General features: G+C 52.0%; 1 protein-coding gene across 1 annotated transcript in view; it reads right to left on the reverse strand.

The window, feature by feature from the left end:
* Positions 1–10,553: 10,553 nt before the first annotated feature.
* IKBKE (inhibitor of nuclear factor kappa B kinase subunit epsilon) overlaps positions 10,554–16,063 on the reverse strand; it is a 23,049-nt gene continuing 17,539 nt past the window's right edge. The window contains exons 17-21 of the mRNA XM_032136802.2: positions 15,672–15,794; positions 14,313–14,409; positions 14,054–14,166; positions 13,446–13,517; positions 10,554–11,330 (exon numbers count right to left, since the gene is read on the reverse strand). Of these exons, the coding sequence (XP_031992693.1) occupies positions 11,297–11,330; positions 13,446–13,517; positions 14,054–14,166; positions 14,313–14,409; positions 15,672–15,794 (439 nt within the window). The 3' untranslated portion in view covers positions 10,554–11,296. The remainder of the gene's footprint in view (positions 11,331–13,445; positions 13,518–14,053; positions 14,167–14,312; positions 14,410–15,671; positions 15,795–16,063) is intronic.

Below are 16,063 nucleotides of genomic sequence, written 5' to 3' on the forward strand. Positions count from 1 at the left end.
AAGGGGCGGCCCCACACGAGCGCGCCTTTAAAGGAACCGCAGCCTGCTGGGCGGGGCGGGGGCGGGGAAAGTCGGAGTGGCAGGAAGGACGACCCAAGGGAACCACCGACGGACCGAAGCGGGTAGGGTCGGTGCGGGGCGACGTCTGCGCGAGTGTGGATTTGGGGGCGTCTTCACCTGGAGCAGCTGCAGGATTCCGCAGAGGAGCGCCTCTGTACAGTACAGCTCAGAGGGCGCATTTCTGCGGGGGGCCCTCGGCCTTCAGCCCTGCCTCTTTCCCTTGCCAATCACTTCCCCCAACACCAGGTTCACCCCCCGACCCGCACCCTCACGCGCCCCGGGAGAGAACAGGTCGGAGGGAAAGGCTTGGGAACTGGCTCGATGGGGTCTGAGTAGGGCCCCTCCGTCTAGGCGTCCGTCCGCCACTCTCCCGCTGATCGTGCAGACAGGAGGGCAGTGCTCCTTGGCCCTTCCTCTCTCCGGCTTGTCGCCGCCCGCCGCCCCCTCTAGAGCCGAGCTCGACGCGGGTCGGGAATGCCCCGCGCGCGCTCCCGCAGCCGCTCCTTGTCCCGTGGCTGACCGCCGGATGTCTCCAAGGGCTGGCAGAGCTGTCCGCGTGCGACTTTCGCTCTGGTTGGATTTCCCCTCCCTTCGCAGCCCTGCCGGGTAGGGTATTCCTCTTTCCTGGAAGACTGGCGGGGGGTGGTGGGGAGTTGGGGGGCTCGATTTAGAGAACGCTCCCTCGCCCCAAGGGTTGGGGGAGCTTCTCTTCTTCCTTAGCCAACCCTCCGTTCCCCAGAGCTGCTGGAGTAATTACTGTGGAGATACCAGTTCCCCTAAATGCCCTACGTGGAACCTGGTATGGATGGTTCACTCATGGGACCCAAAGAGAGATCTCCTTTCTCCCGACACTTTCCCCCATGAAGGCTTGCTTCATGGACTCCTGTCTGGTCTAACGCTCTGCGATCACCATCTTTTGAACAAAGGGCCAGGCATTTTCTTTTTGCACTGGTTCCCACAAATTATGTAGTTGTTCCTGACAGGCACCTTTGCCCATGTAAACAAGCCCATCTCATGGATAAGGAGGACTCCTCAATCTCTGAACCTGGGCCTGGGCCCTCTCTAGCCCCAGTATGGATAGTACATTGGGCTGGAGGTGGGGAGACAGGTGGGTGTTAACGTGGCACTCTCCAGCTCCGTCATTATGACTCAGTGATCACAGCTTTCCTCTTAAAACACAGGTTCGGTTTGGTCCGTCTAGCGGTGGTCATTTTTTAGAAGAATAGTCTGAATTCTTCTGGACCTGGTCTCTCCCTTCTCTTCCCAGGCCAGAGATGGGTCTCCCCCTAGTGCTTGGTAGGGGAATCTTCACTTTTGCTTTTTGATTTTCCCTTGGAGATAATTTTTAGGTAATTCCTAAGATTTCCAGAGTCCAGTGGCCAGGGAATTCCCAGCCAGCTTTGCTCCATGGCTTCTCCCTCATGGTAATCATAGTCCTCTGTCTCCCAAATCTGTAGCAGAGGAGAGGTTCCTGGGGATCTGGGGCTTACCAGAGGCGGGAGCTCACCCTGTGAGGTGGTTTCTGAGGAATGACCCATGAGACGGTCAACCCCACAATGCTACCAAACAGAGGAGCTCCGAGGAGCGGTGTGAGCCACAGGCCACCCCGTCTGCCCCACCCCTTTCCTCTTCCCTCTCCTAACCTTGCTTTTGCTGCATCAGTGGTTTTCAAACCTTGGTATGCATCACAGTCACCTGGAGGGCTTGTTAAGATTATTGGGCTTATTCCCCAAAGTTTCAGAATCTATAGGTCTGGGGCTGGGGTTTGAGATGGCTCATTTTTAGCAAGTTCCCAGGTGTTGACGCTATTGATCCAGGGACCCAACTTGGAAAACCATTGCTCTAGGTCTGAGGTGGTGATTCTGAGAATGGGCTTCTCTGTTCCTTCTCCCCAGGACAAGTGTACTTCAGTGGACCTGACAGATAAAAGCCCAATGAGGACTATTCCTGAATACTTTCTGCTGAAGATGTAAAAGGGAAAATACAATTTGCCCTTGTGGTCTCTTATTTTCATCTCCCACTGTTTCTGCAAGCAGTTCTCTTGGGGTTGTTGCAGAAATCTGTATTCCATACAAATATTTGCTGTATCCACACTCTGTTACCCATCTCCACACACTTGAGACTCATCCCCTTCCAGGAGTGCAGTGGGTAGGTGAGTTCCTGGGCATGGAACCAGCTTGAGCTCTGAGTGACAGCCTAGTGGGGCAAGAAGCAGCAGGGATCTGACAACAAGTGCATCCCTGGAAGATAGGCTTTGAAAAGCCATTTGTGAAATAATTCCTAACAGTCTCCACCTCTGTCCTTCCCTGCAGCCTCAAAGCATGGTTTGGGCAGCTCAGCCCAGATTTCCTGGATAGAGAGACTCATGAGGAGGAGCATCGTCTCTGGCCACGGGAAACTGAGGACTATCTGAAACCATCAGGCATAAAACTCTTCCCCAGTTGTCTGGGCTGTACGGAAAAATGCTCTAGTTTTTGTTTTCCTCCTGCAGCTCTGATTTGGTGGAGTGGCAGTGGCTGCTCTTAGCATGAATGTGGGAGGAGATCATGCAGGGCCAGAGCCCTACATTTGGCTTCTGGGGTGGGAACAGAGATGAAAATGGAGATATTAATCATATAACTCCATGTAACCAATCAAAAAATTTATCATAAAGTTTATCTTAAATTTCATCTCCCTGAGCCAAGAAATTAGAGTTGGGGTGGGTAGTTGCCCTCCTCAACCTCAACGTGAGGCTCCCTGGCTGGGGCACGTCTCCTCTGATGCCAGTTTTCCCAGCCCAGTCCCCTTCTTCCCTGAAATAGCATTCCCCCACCAACCCACAACACACACACATAGACTTCTTTCTTGCTCCCATGCACACACACACACACACACACACACACACACACACACCCCACATGAATAGCAGCGTATTCCTTCTTCCCCAGGGAAGAAGTGCTAAAGAAACTCTAGTCTCATTATAAGGTCGGGACATTGCTGGGGTAGTGTCGGATGCCTGGACTTTAACATTTTTTGGATCTGTCTGATCATCCAGGCTACAAGCGTAAGACCACGGCATCTGCTGAAACACCTCCACTGGGAGATCTTTCCCCTTGTTAGTAGATCCTCTTGACTCAGACCCATCGACTTTTTTCTGTTTGTGACTCATTCCCAGCAGAGTGGGTGTGCTGCTTTTATTTTTGACCAAGGGGAAGGATTATGACAGTGAATTCAGAGTGTGTGGTCAGAGTGTGAGATCACTTCAGAGGTGGTCCCAGAGCGTGCTGGTTTTCCCATTGGGTGAGTTGTTTGACTGCCGCCGCCCAGCCTCCCTCCCCAAGTCCCCTAGTAAGAAGGAAAACGGAAGGACAGAACATGGCCTGACTTCCTGAAGGGGACGTTTTTGGTTTCGTTTTGCTTTGAGGCGTTTGAAGTCGCCTGAAATCCCCGAAACTTTCAGGGAACTCCCAGGGATTCTGACAGTTGCACAACTGTCTACATGGAATCACTGTAAGAGTCAGGACAAGTTAGGTTATGCTGTAGTAATAAGCTCCACAGCTCAGTGCCCTGAAATAACAGACTCCTTTCTCGCTCACATTACATGCCTTTTGCGGGTTGGCATGTCTGATATTGCCAGTCACTGTGCCAATGGGAAATTGAGAGAGCCTGGAGGATCCCACATCAGCATTTAAAAGCTCCAGTCACTTTCGCTCACAGCTTATTGGCCAGAACTAGTCATATGACCCCACTCTACAAACAGGAGCAGATGTACAATTCTACCTTGTGCTCAGAAGGGGAAAGAGCTGGAAATATTTGGCAATCAGCACTAATGGCCAGTGCAATCTTCAAGGGCATAGAGCAGTTATTCATTCATTTAATGAGTAATTCTCTGATATCCACTATGTATCAAGCACTGTTCTAGGCACTAAAGGTACAACCGTGAAATGGATATGTTCATGAAGCTTGCCTTTAGTGAGAGCCAGATAATAAACAGATAAAAGAGTAATATGATGTCAGGTTGTAAGCACTTTGATGAAAAATCAAGCACATTAAGGGGATGAAGGTGATAGAGGCTACTTTATTATATTGAGTAGTCAGGAAAGAACTTTCTGAGGAGCAGTCATTTAAACAGACCTGAACGAAGCAAGCCCTTTGTCTATCTGGGCAAGAGTGTCCCAGACTAAGAGAACAACAGGCACAACAGCCTCAAAAACTTTTCAGTCTTTACGAACCTGAGTTTGTTCAAAATGCCTATTCTGGGACCTGACCCTGTGATTCAGTATGTCTGGATTTTGGCCTGGATTTTGCAAGAGGCTTTGATTCATATGGCTCACAGACTACACTTTAAAATTGGCGTTACAGCAGTAAATAGTTAAAATGGTGTGACCCCCTCCACAGACATTTGGAAAAAAATGCCCTTATCTTGGTTAACTACGAAACACAGGTCTCCAGTGCTGCTTCCTTTCCTTCTTGGGCAGCGCGTTGCATACAGAGTTCAGCTTTCCAAAGAAGTGAATGCTGCTTGCAATGTGTGATTGGGGTCAGTAATATTTTACATTACTAGACTGAGAGCAGGGACCATGACAAAATGTTGTTGGAGGATCAAATTGTGTTTGTGAAAGAAATCCCTTGTAAAGTGCCATATGTTACATGTATCTGCTCAAGAAACATACACTGAGCATCTATTATGCGGCAGGCACTTCTGGCTTGAATGATTTCATCGTCATGGCAACTCCGTGAAATGGCTGGCATTCCTATTTTACAGGTGAGAAAATCAAGGCTCAGAGAAGTTATGTGACTGGCCCAAACAGGTACCACAGTCTGGACTCATGTCCACTCAGATCCATGAACTTGCGTTTGTCCTGCCCAGCTGGTGTGGCAGAAAGGGCAGGGCTCAGAATCTCTGATCTCACTTTGTAGGTGCAGCTTGAAGGATCAGCAAAATCTTTCCCCAGTTTCCTCTCCCTGTGGAAACCCCGCTCCACTCCCAAGGTCTAGTCCAAATGCCAGGTCCTCCGGAGCCTTCACAGAGTCACCCAGACCTCACTCATGGCTCTTTCCCTGGGATCTCACAAGAAGCCCATTGTGCCTCTGAAGTTCGGATTATCCTAACATGAGTTGCAGCTCAGTTTGTACATGTTTGCCTCCCTTGCTTGGGTCTTAGTGGTCTTTCTGATCCCACTGTGCAGGGCGAACTGGAGATGCTCATTAACCTGTACCTATTCCAGGATTTTTTTTCTTAATGTCTCTTCAAGCCACGCCCCCTGCACCCAGAGATGGGGAGATGGAGGAATCGTTTGGTTTGGGGAGCAAGGAAGGTCCCCGAGGACCTGCTGGGGCTGGGTAGAAGTTGGAGTAGTATTGGGAGTTCCATTTAAGACTCATGTACCTCCTCCAAGATGCTGGTCACTGGGTGAATTTCCTGCCTCCGGATGTTTGTAGCTGGCCAGGGCTGAGGGCTGCTGGGGCACCATCTCCACTCTTGGTGGAATGGGCTTTCTGTGTGTCACCAAACTCCAGTGCTCCCAAGGGGATCTCCTAGGTCCTTGCCAGTACGTGGGGACAAGAAGGGCAGATCAAGGTGGGGACAAAAGCAGGGAGGGATCCGAGGGCTCCTGGAAAGGTGTCATCACGTACAGTGGGGGCAGGTGGAGCTTGTTTTCCACCAGTTTTAGTGGCACCTCCTTCGTCCATCTCATTTATGAAATTTTTCCATCCTGAGCTGCTCTGCCAGGCTTATGATAAGATTGGCATGTGTGTGTGTGTGTGTGTTTCTTTTTTCCGCGTTGGAAAAACTCAGATATTCCAGTCAGATTTGTCAGCAATTTTTTTTCCCTCAGCCAGAGGGGAGGCTCCAAGCCACAGCCACTTGCATTCCAGCACTAAGCCAGCCCTGGGCCCACTGCGGTGGCAGGAAGCCATAGACTGGGTTACAACAGACTAGCGAGAGCAGGATGGCCTGGGTGACCTCACAGGCTCTCCCTGCCCCACCCCAGCCCCCACCTGTCTCCTCCTCTGTGCTCTGTGTCTCCCTGTCTTGCCTCTCCTTTCTGCTTCCTCTCCCCATGCCCTGCTCATCCTCCCTCTCCTTCTCCATCCCCCTTCATCTCCCCCTCCCTCTCTCCTTTCTCACTCCCACCTCTTATCTCACCCTTCCTCCTCTGTCTCTGATGAAGAATGAAGGGAAGGGAGCCACACTGCTCCAGCCGCAGTCATTCTGAGCTTCCAAGGAACAGAAACTGAAGCTACTTCAGGTCAGCCTGGCTCATTCCTTAACACTTCCCATTGGGGTTGCCGGATTAAGGATCCTTTGTGGGATGGGGGAAAAGAAGCCAGAATTCCACCCTTGAAAAAATCATCGAAGCATGGCTGGGCGCGGTGACTCATGCCTGTAATCCCAGCACTTGGGGAGGCCAAGGCAGGGAGATCACCTGAGGTCAGAAGTTTGAGACCCGCCTGGCCAAACATGGTGAAAACCCCATCTCTACTAAAAATACAAAAATTAGCCAGGCATGGTAGTGGGCACCTGTAGACCCAGCTACTCGGGAGGCTGAGGCAGGAGAATGGCTTGAACCTGGGAGGTGATTACAGTCAGCTGAGATCATGCCACTGAACTCCAGCCTGGGGGACAGAGTGACACTCTGTCTCAAATAAATAATAAAAAATAAATAAATAAAAATATAGGCCGGGCGCCGTGGCTTACACCTGTAATCCCAGCACTTTCGGAGGCTGAGGTGGGCGGATCACGAGATCGGGAGATCGAGACCATCCTGGCCAACGTGGTGAAACCCTGTCTCTACTAAAAATACAAAAATTAGCTGGGCGTGGTGGCGCATACCTGTAGTACCAGCTACTTGGGAGGCTGAGGCAGGAGAATTACTTGAACCAGGGAGTCGGAGGTTGCAGTGAGCCAAGATGGCACCACTGCACTCCAGATGGGCGACAGAGTGAGACTCTGTCTTAAAAAAAACAAATATATAAACATAAATAAAAATCTTTGAAGCAGTTTGGAAGTGAACCCAAAATGACCAGTTGCAGCAATCCTTTGAGGATACTAAAGCAATGTGGCTCCATGAAAGCAAACGGTGGTTCCAGTAAGAGGGTGGTCTGGCCATGGTTGAGATCCATCCTGTCCTTAGACTGGCTGCCCTGGCCTCAGCTCTCAGGGTGGGTGTGGGGTGGGGTGCCTGGTCCAGTGTACCACGCACTGCCAATTGGCCTCTGTTGGGCCATTCACATGCCCTCTGCGGGATCTTTGTAAACTCTGCCTCAGTGTTCTCAAACCTGAGCTGGTGTGAGAATCACCAGGGAAGCTCATCAATAATACAGATTCCTGGGCCACACCCTTATGGATTGGATTCAGGAGCTGAGTGGGGTCCCAGAATACGTGTTTTGAAACCAGGACAGCAGTCTCAAGAGAGGAAACTGTGTGGATTCTGGGAGAGAAAGAGAGATATAGCCCTGTAGCGCCGTGCCCTCCAGAGCTGACTGTACTTCCAGCCTGGGTTCCTGGGACAGGCCCCCTCATCCTTCCAGTTAGGCCCCCCCCCTTTAGCTTGGATCGGCCTGTTTTAAGAGGCTGCTAGCCATGAATCTAAATGCCACATGGAATCTTACCAGATATCTGCGACTGATCTGAGCCCCCGGTTCAGCCCATCTGAGACAAGAACTTCTGTTTCCTCTACCTACCCTGTGCAGGGGCTCATAGCTGAATGAGGTGGGGGAGGGGATGGGGAAGGTGAGCAGAGTATGCAGAGAAATAGTGTGTTAATAATATTGTGTTTGGGGCCAGTGCGGTGGCTCATGCCTGTAATCCCAGCCCTTTGGGAGGCCGAGGTGGGTGGATTATCTGAGGTCAGGAGTTCGAGACCAGCCTGACCAACACGAAGAAACCCCGCCTCTACTAAAAATACAAAATCAGCCGGGCGTGGTGGCATGCGCCTGTAATCCCAGCTACTCAGGAGGCTGAGGCAGGAGAATCGCTTGAATCCGGGAGGTGGAGGTTGCGGTGAGCCGAGATAGTGCCATTGCACTCCAGCCTAGGCAACAAGAGCAAAACTCCGTCTCAAATAATAATAATAATAATAATAATATTGTGTTTTAGGCACTTTATGCACATAGCTAATCTATTCCTACCCATAACTTTCCACTCACCACACGGGCACTGAAGAGTAGTATCTTTAAAATACCAGTTGGACTTGACCTAAAACCTGTCTGTGGTCCTCTGGGGTAAAGCCCAAGTTCCTCAGTGTGGCCTGCAAGGACCTTTTGGACTGGCTCCTCCCTTTCCACAATACCAGCTTCCTACTTTAACCTACTCTCCAGTCATATAGAAATACTAGTAGCTCTTCCCATGACTGTGCCGCTGCTGCTCCCACGGCCAGGAATGCCTCCCACACCTTCTTTGCTAGGTATCATCTGCTCACCTGCTAAGACCACTTTGGAGTCACCTGCCCTCAGAGTCATTCCCGGACACTTAGGAAGGTTCCCAGCCTGACCTAAGCACCCTCCCCTGTGAGGATGGTGACTCAGGACCACACTGGAGGTTTGCATTCCTAGCATAGCACCTTCTCCGTGATGGGAAGCTATCTGTGGCATGCCTGTCTTCCTCCATAGAGGTGAGCTCCCCATGAGCCAGAAAGGTGGCTTAGTCACCTCTGTAGTTCCAGCATCCCATGGGCCTGGCACACTGTAAGGGCTCAGTTCATGTCTGGTGAACTGAATGGGCTCTTTTCATTGTAAGTGTTATGTTAGGAATCACTGCAGAGAATGGAGGGGTACATTAAAGAGGTCTTCAGACACCTGAGGATCTTATGGGTTGTTCTGGGTCTTGGTCCAGTTCCTCATTTTCTACTGAGATGGAATCAGCAGCCCTGCAGAACCTCAGATCCAGGGAGGCACTGATGTCAGCAACTCTGCCTTGCATAGAAATGAACTGAAGCCACTGGGCACAGTGGCTCACGCCGGTAATCCTAACACTTTGGGAGGCCAAGGAAGGAGGGTTGCTTGAGCTCAGGAGTTCAAGACCAGCTTGTGCAACATAGTGAGACCTCATCTCTACAAAAAATATGAAATTAGCTGGGTGTGGTGGTGCATGCCTGTAGTCCCAGCTACTTGGGAGGCTGAGGCAAGAGGATTGCTTGGTCCTACAGTGAGTAGTAGTGGTGATCGCTTGATCACTACAGTGAGTCGAGGCTGTAGTGAGCCAAGATTATACCATTCCACTGCAACCTGGGCAACAGAGCAAAACCCTGCCTAAAAAAAAAAAAGAAAGAAAATTAAAAAAACAAAACTGGACGGAAGCCTTTGAGTGAGTTTGTCCACCACATCTCATGGGCTTTGCTCATGGGATCATAGAGCCTGGATCATATCATCTCCCAAAAATCTGCATTTGGCATTCAGGGATCCCCTGGCTCCTTCACTGAGCTCCACCAAGCACATGGGGTCCAGAGCAGCTGCTGCTGCCAGGGAAAACCCATTGTGGGACTTCCCTGAAGGGCCACTCATGGGCTGGAAGTGCTGGCCAGAAACTCAGGCCAGCAGAGTGGACGAGAGGTGGTCTAGTACCCAGGAACATCAAGGCAGCAGCTGGTCTCTGAGGCCCCAGGACTTGAACCCCTGGGCTTAAGTGACTCCATGGGCTTGAGGCCCAAATAACAAACACAAAGCCACTTGGGCCTGATGTAAGGAAACAACCTCCAGCCACCTTCCCCCAGGCCTTTAGAGTGCTGGTCTTTCCACAGAGAAGCACCACAGAGGACAGAAGCCTCCAGGACTCACCCTTCCCCATTTCTGGCCCCGCCAGGTCAGTAGAGTGGCCTCAGGATGTGGGGGCTCCCATGAAGATGGGCAAAAAGGATCTCTGGGGTTATTTCCAGTCAAACATAATGCTGTCTTCATGCTTCGAAGCACACAGTGGGGCTTCCCACTCATCTCTCTCTCCTACTGGAGCTACCTTACTGCGTTTCCCCTTCCCCTTCCTTGACCCACCCAGGTAGGTGCGTAGTCCAGCTCTGGTTTATGGGAAGGCTGGAGATAAATTTGCAAGCAGTTTGCAAAAGTCAGAATGCCTTGCCCAGGCACCACTCTAGATTCTAGACAAAATGAAGGAATGCTTAAAATAACCCATAATACTATTCAAACCCACTGTTTAGGACATAGCCTAGGTTTTGAATAGTGGTGGAGATGGGAAAAAAGCAGTAGCCACTTAGATGGTGGGTTTGAAGGAAAAAAAAAAAAGAAGAATGCCTTTCTCCCTAAGTTCCAGGCCCCTCGCACAGCTTTCCAAATGATGCGGGGGCAAGAGAACGGAAGGAATGGGAAGGCACCCCTTGGGTTCTTCCTTGAAATTAGGGCCCATTCAGGGGAAAGGCAGAAATCAGGACATGACCAATTCCCACCCCCATTTCCCAGCACTTCTCACAGATCCCCACCCAGACCCCACTTGGTTGCCAAGCACATGCAGCTGAGAGCCTTCCCTGCCTCGCAGACACAGCCCAGGGAGAGCCACCAGAAACAGAAGCGAAGGCCACATTTATTCCACTTCCTGAAGGTACAGGCCTTGGACCTGCCCAGACTCACGGGCCTGGCTGCTTATCCCAGGACCCGCCGGAGCCTCAGAGAGTGAGGGAGAGGCCAAGGGGCCCCAAGACGCTGGCATTGGCCTTGGCCACCCATTTTCTCAACTTTACTCTCAGTCAGACCAAGCATAGAAAGAACGGGAGGCTCTCTGTGTTGCCTGTGGCTGGGAGTGGTGACCCTCAGAAATCACAGGGGAACGGAGAGAGCTGTGTTCAACGTGAAACGCTTGAAGAGGAAGGAAGATGTGATGAGGCTGTTTGACCCAGTGCCCCGGGGAAACCCCAGGAGGCTTCCTCTCCTGTTGGCGAGGGAGTGAAGTCCCATAAACCAGAGGGAGTGGGAGGGCATATGAGAGCCTCTTCTCCCCACGGCCCAGCCATGGGCACAGAGGAGCAGTACCTGAGCCTGGAGAAGATAGAAAGGTCAGCCAGGCAGTGGCTGCCACACTCTTTCCTGTGGGTCCCCACAGAGGTGGCCTGGTGCCCAGTCTCAGCTGTGCTGCTTCCCAGGGAGAAAGGCAGTGGAAGGTAATGCTGGCGACATCCCGGCCAGCAGCCAGGAGGGAGGTAGGCTGATGTGATGGGACGGGATCTTGCCCTGGGTTGGTGTCACAGTGCAGGAGAGCAGTGTTGGAATCATTCTAATGCTTCAGGATGCCTCACGCGCCCCATGGAGCTCAGACATCCGGAGCTGCTGGGACTCTATTTAGCCTACAAGAAAAGGTACAGGCTAGCAGTGCCCACCTGTTGGAGAGGCCTGCAGACCACACTCCAGGACCCGGCACAATTAGCTTTCAAGAACACTGAGCCATTCAAGTCCTCAGTTCTCCTCCCCTTGTAGCACCCTCACTCCCTGACAAGAACCCACTGGCCCTCACCTCTGACTGTATGTTGGAATCACTTGGAAAGCTCATGCAAATCCTAACCACAAGCTGCACCCAGAGTCTCTGGGGCAAGACCCTGGCGTCTGTACTTTTAAAAGCTCCCCTGGTAATTCCAATATGCAGCCAAGGTTTAGGAGGGGAAAGAAGTTTAAATTAATTCATTTGGCTCTTTGGCTACAACTCTGAATAAGGAAGTGAAAATTCACTAAAATAAAGTTTTGAGCTATCTGCAAATAGACGACATATCACAGCAAGAGCAATTTTTGTTGGCACTAAAATTAGAACTTCCTGACCAAGAGGGCTGTTTTGGAAAATCCTTCCAAGAAGCTGTCAAATGTCCTCTTTGTGGGTGTTTAAGAGGATGAGTTCTCTTGCTGGAACAGGACAGGGAGGAGATTCCTCCCTTACCCAAGGACCCTCTGAAACTCTGGGGACAAACCACAAGCTCTGCTCCTGGTTTCCCTACCTCCTGGCCCCAATTCTAGTGTGAGACTGGAGTGGCCTCTGGGGAAGAAGTAACAGGTAGTGAGCCCTTCCCTCCACACCTCCCTACCCTCAAGCACCTTGAATATCTCATTTTTTTTAATCCCTATGTCAATACCATGAGGTAGAAATTATTACTCCTGTCTCACAGAGGAGGGAACTGAAGCTCAAAGCTGAACACACCTCCCAGGGTCACGCAGTTGGTAAGAAGCAGGGTCAGGATTGAAATCCTGTAGGAATCTCTGCTGACTCTACCCTGCCATAGGTTCTCAGACAGGAAAATGACAGACACGAGGATGACAGGCAGGAGTGGGAGATGCGTACACATGTGTACATGTATCTAAACAGGGCTGCTGGCCTTCGGGGCAAGCAAGGACCACCCTTTATCCTGAGGTTATCTCTCTTTGGTGGTAAAATGTGTTTTATAAAGTGGGGTTACTAGACGGCAGGGCTTTTTTTTTTTTTTTACTTCAAATGTGCTTACTTGGTTATGTGAGCAGCTGGTAACTCTGTTGTTCTCGAGTTTTCTTTTAGAACTTTACTGGTACGTAGCTGGGCGCAGTGGCTCATGTCTGTAATCCCAGCACTTTGGGAGGCCAAGGCAGGCAGATCACCTGAGACCAGGAGTTCGAGACCAGCCTGGCCAAGATGGTGAAACCCCGTCTCTACTAAAAATATAAAAATTAACCGGGTATGGTGGTGGGCACCTGTAATCCCAGCTACTCAGGAGGCTGAGGTAGGAGAATTGCTTGAACCCAGGAGATGGAGGTTGCAGTGAGCCGACACAGTACCACTGCACTCCAGCCTGGGTAACACAGTGAGACTCCGTCTCAAAAAAAAAAAAAAAAGAAAGAAAGAACTTTTACTGGTACGCAAAATCTCAGTCTCAGAGTCGGAGCCCTGTTGCATTCCCACACCAACCTCTCACGACCCCTCAGCACCCCGAGGAGGGGAGTCGAATCAGGAGATGATCCTGCTGCCCCGGGCTGGCCCATGAACACTGGCAGGAGGGACGGGAGCCCCACAAGGCCAGAGAAACACCGGCCTTGGGCATCGTATCCAAGCTGTCTATGCTGTGGCTTCCTGGGGTAGCACATGGGGATGAAAACAGCACCTATCCTGAGGATGGCTGTGATTCAAGGAGGCATCTGGGGCAGCTTGGGAACAGACTGCATATGGAGTGCAGAGCTGGACACGGGCACAAACCCCATGCCTCTAGGCCCCCATCTCCCTGACAGCATGGAGGCTCACATTTTAAAGGCTGTAAGTGAACCCTACACCTCCTGAGGATGTCACCTCATTTGTGGAAAACGCCTAAGCTTCAACAGGGCTTCTCGGAAAATGGACACATGTCATCAAACCTGCGTGGGCAGGCTTGGAGACTCTTCACCCGCCCCCGCCCCAGGCACGGGTAGCTTGAAGACCCAGCCCTGACCCACACAAGGTGAAAGCTCCTTACCGTTCGATGATGCGGTTGTTGTCCAGGAGGTCAGACGCCAGCAGCTTCATCCCCTCGCAGAGCTCTTGCATGCTGCCCAAGGCAGAGGCAGGAGGGGCGGCTGAGGCTGGAAGTTGCCCTGCCCAGACCCCTTTCCTGGGAGGCCCACCCTCCTCCACAGCCCCACCAAAGAAGCCTCTTTATTCTTTTTTGTTTGCTTATTTGAGACGGAGTCTTGCTCCCTTGCCCAGGCTGGAGTGCAGTGGCACAATCTTGGCTCACTGCAACCTCTGCCTCCTGGATTCAAGCAATTCTTGTGCCTCAGCCTCCCGAGTAGCTGAGATTACAGGTGCATGCCACCACATCTGGCTAAATTTTGTATTTTTACCAGAGATGGGGTTTCACCGTGTTTGCCGGGTTGGTCTTGAACTTTTGGCCTCAAATTGATCCACTCACCTTGGCCTCTCAAAGTGCTGGGATTACAGGCGTGAGCCACCACGCCCAGCTAGTCTCTTTAATCTTGCCTCCTAGGCCTGGCATGAGGCCAAACCCCTCAGGCTCTAACCTCAGCATGCTCCCTGCAACCCCCTTCCACATAGATACACACCCGCTTTCTCCCCAGCACTTACTGGAGAAGCAGTTCCTTTGGTGTAGGGCTGGGGTAAGGAGCTATGGGAGGCGGGGAGGCCTGAGCCCCCTTTGCTCGGTCCTGAAGGAGCTGGTGAGATAGCTCTTCCAGGATCTGCAGGGAAGCCATACTTTGGTCAGCAATTAGTAGCCAGCTTATGTGTGGCTGGGTAGGGGGAGTGCTTGAGGAGGGGAAGACATAGGTAACAAGCGCCCCAGTCTGCATCCCCAGAGCACCTAGAATTCTTCTGCTATGCCCACCTTGCTGAGACTCTCCTGGACCCCCTGGGCTTCTGTGTTACAGGCAGCCACAGAACAGCTGACCAGGCGCAGGTGGTTCCTGGTCTCGTGCACCACCCTCAAGAGAACACACAGAGACTTAGAATTAGAGCAGGACTCAGCCCACTCCCCAGGGCTCGCCTAGCTGCCATCGGATCCGCACACGGACACAGGTGGGTCCCGGGTATTTGCCTCCCTCGCTGCCTCTGCCCTGCCAGCTGTGCCCTCCACGCTTGCCCGCCCCACTGCAATAATGCAGAAGCACACAGCTGGCTGAGGCTGGGAGGGCCCCTTCAGAGCCGCAGTGTGGAGCATCAACAACATGCGTGTGGCTGGGGCTGGGTGACGCATGCCAGCTATGGTGAGTGTGGCCCCAGTCAGGCTGCAGAGAGGCAGAGGATAGCCCACACCAGGGCTCTCAGTGTGGGGAACTGCCCACGCTCTCATTTCCAGTGTGAATTCCCTTCTATCTCTAAGTGGGGGGAAGGAGCAGGGACATTTTCCCCAAGGCCCAGAGCCGTTAAATCAGGGGTTGGTGCTCAGCCCTGGCCACACATTAGAATCACCTGGAGAAGCTGTACTACACTGAGATCCAAGCCCTGCTAGAGAGCAATTACACAAGAATGTGTGGTGAGTTGGAGAAGCAGGCATTGGTGTTCTGATATGAGGAAGGGTGAGTGCCCAGATCTCAGCCCCATAACAAGGTGAGATCCTACAGGCCTCAGAATGTGGTAGCGCGCAGGAAATTGTCCTCTTCTCAGGAGGGGCCAATGTTCACACAGGCAGGGGACGGGGAGTGGGCCTGATCTGAGAAGGCGGAACCCAAAACTCCTGAAGGGGACAGGGTGACAGAGGGCTCTACTTAAGGGCCACTGCCACTGTCCTTATCCCAGGGGCACCTGGCGTTCTCCTAAAGGAGATTTCTCAATACAACCAGGTGGAACGGTAGAAAGAATCCAGATTTGATTTGATTTTACCCTCAAAAGCCCTGAAGAATCCAGATTGTAGAGGCAGGCAGAGCCACATACGAGTCTTGGGTCTGCCACTTACTAGCCATGTGATGTGCAGAGGAGACCTGTTCTCAGAGCCTGTTTCCTCATCTAGGAAATAGGGTGATGATATCTACTGTATAGGGCGGGTGTTATAGGAGTAAATAAGCTAAGCTATAGAAATCTCCCGGCCAACTGCCTGGTCCACCCAGGGACAGAAAACCACTCATCTGCTCACACCCCTTCACTCTCTCCTCCCTCTGCCTCAGGGCTCCACAAAGCCCTGGGTCCTCTGAAGCCTAAAAGGGCCAGGCCAGGCCCTGGGCTCCAAGAGCTCAGGAGGGGCTGTTACCTCATCCTCTTGCCGTGCATGACTAAGGACGCTTGATACTTCTGCACGCACTCCTCCTGGAACAGCTGCAGCAGCCTTTTGGCTAAATGACTGAAATTCACCCTAGAACAACAGGGAACCAAGGTGCAGATGGGCTGCCAGAACCACTGTGCACAAGCCCACCATCCCTCAGTCTCCATCAGTCTCCGTCACCACCTTGTCGTAAGTGCCCAAGCCCTGCGTCCACAGCAGGGCTATGTCTCTGGGAAAGGAGGAAGGAGGGTCACACACTTGGATTGTGAAGGCTGCAGTGGCCAGCAAAGCCCACATCAACACGGAGATGTGGGAGACGCACAACGGGTCCTCGGGGAACACACATGCGCTCAAGCTTAGTCCTCAGGAAAGGGAAGGGA

This window comes from Hylobates moloch, unplaced genomic scaffold (assembly GCF_009828535.3).
Source record: "Hylobates moloch isolate HMO894 unplaced genomic scaffold, HMol_V3 SCAFFOLD_18, whole genome shotgun sequence".
Taxonomy (NCBI): Eukaryota; Metazoa; Chordata; class Mammalia; order Primates; family Hylobatidae; genus Hylobates; species Hylobates moloch.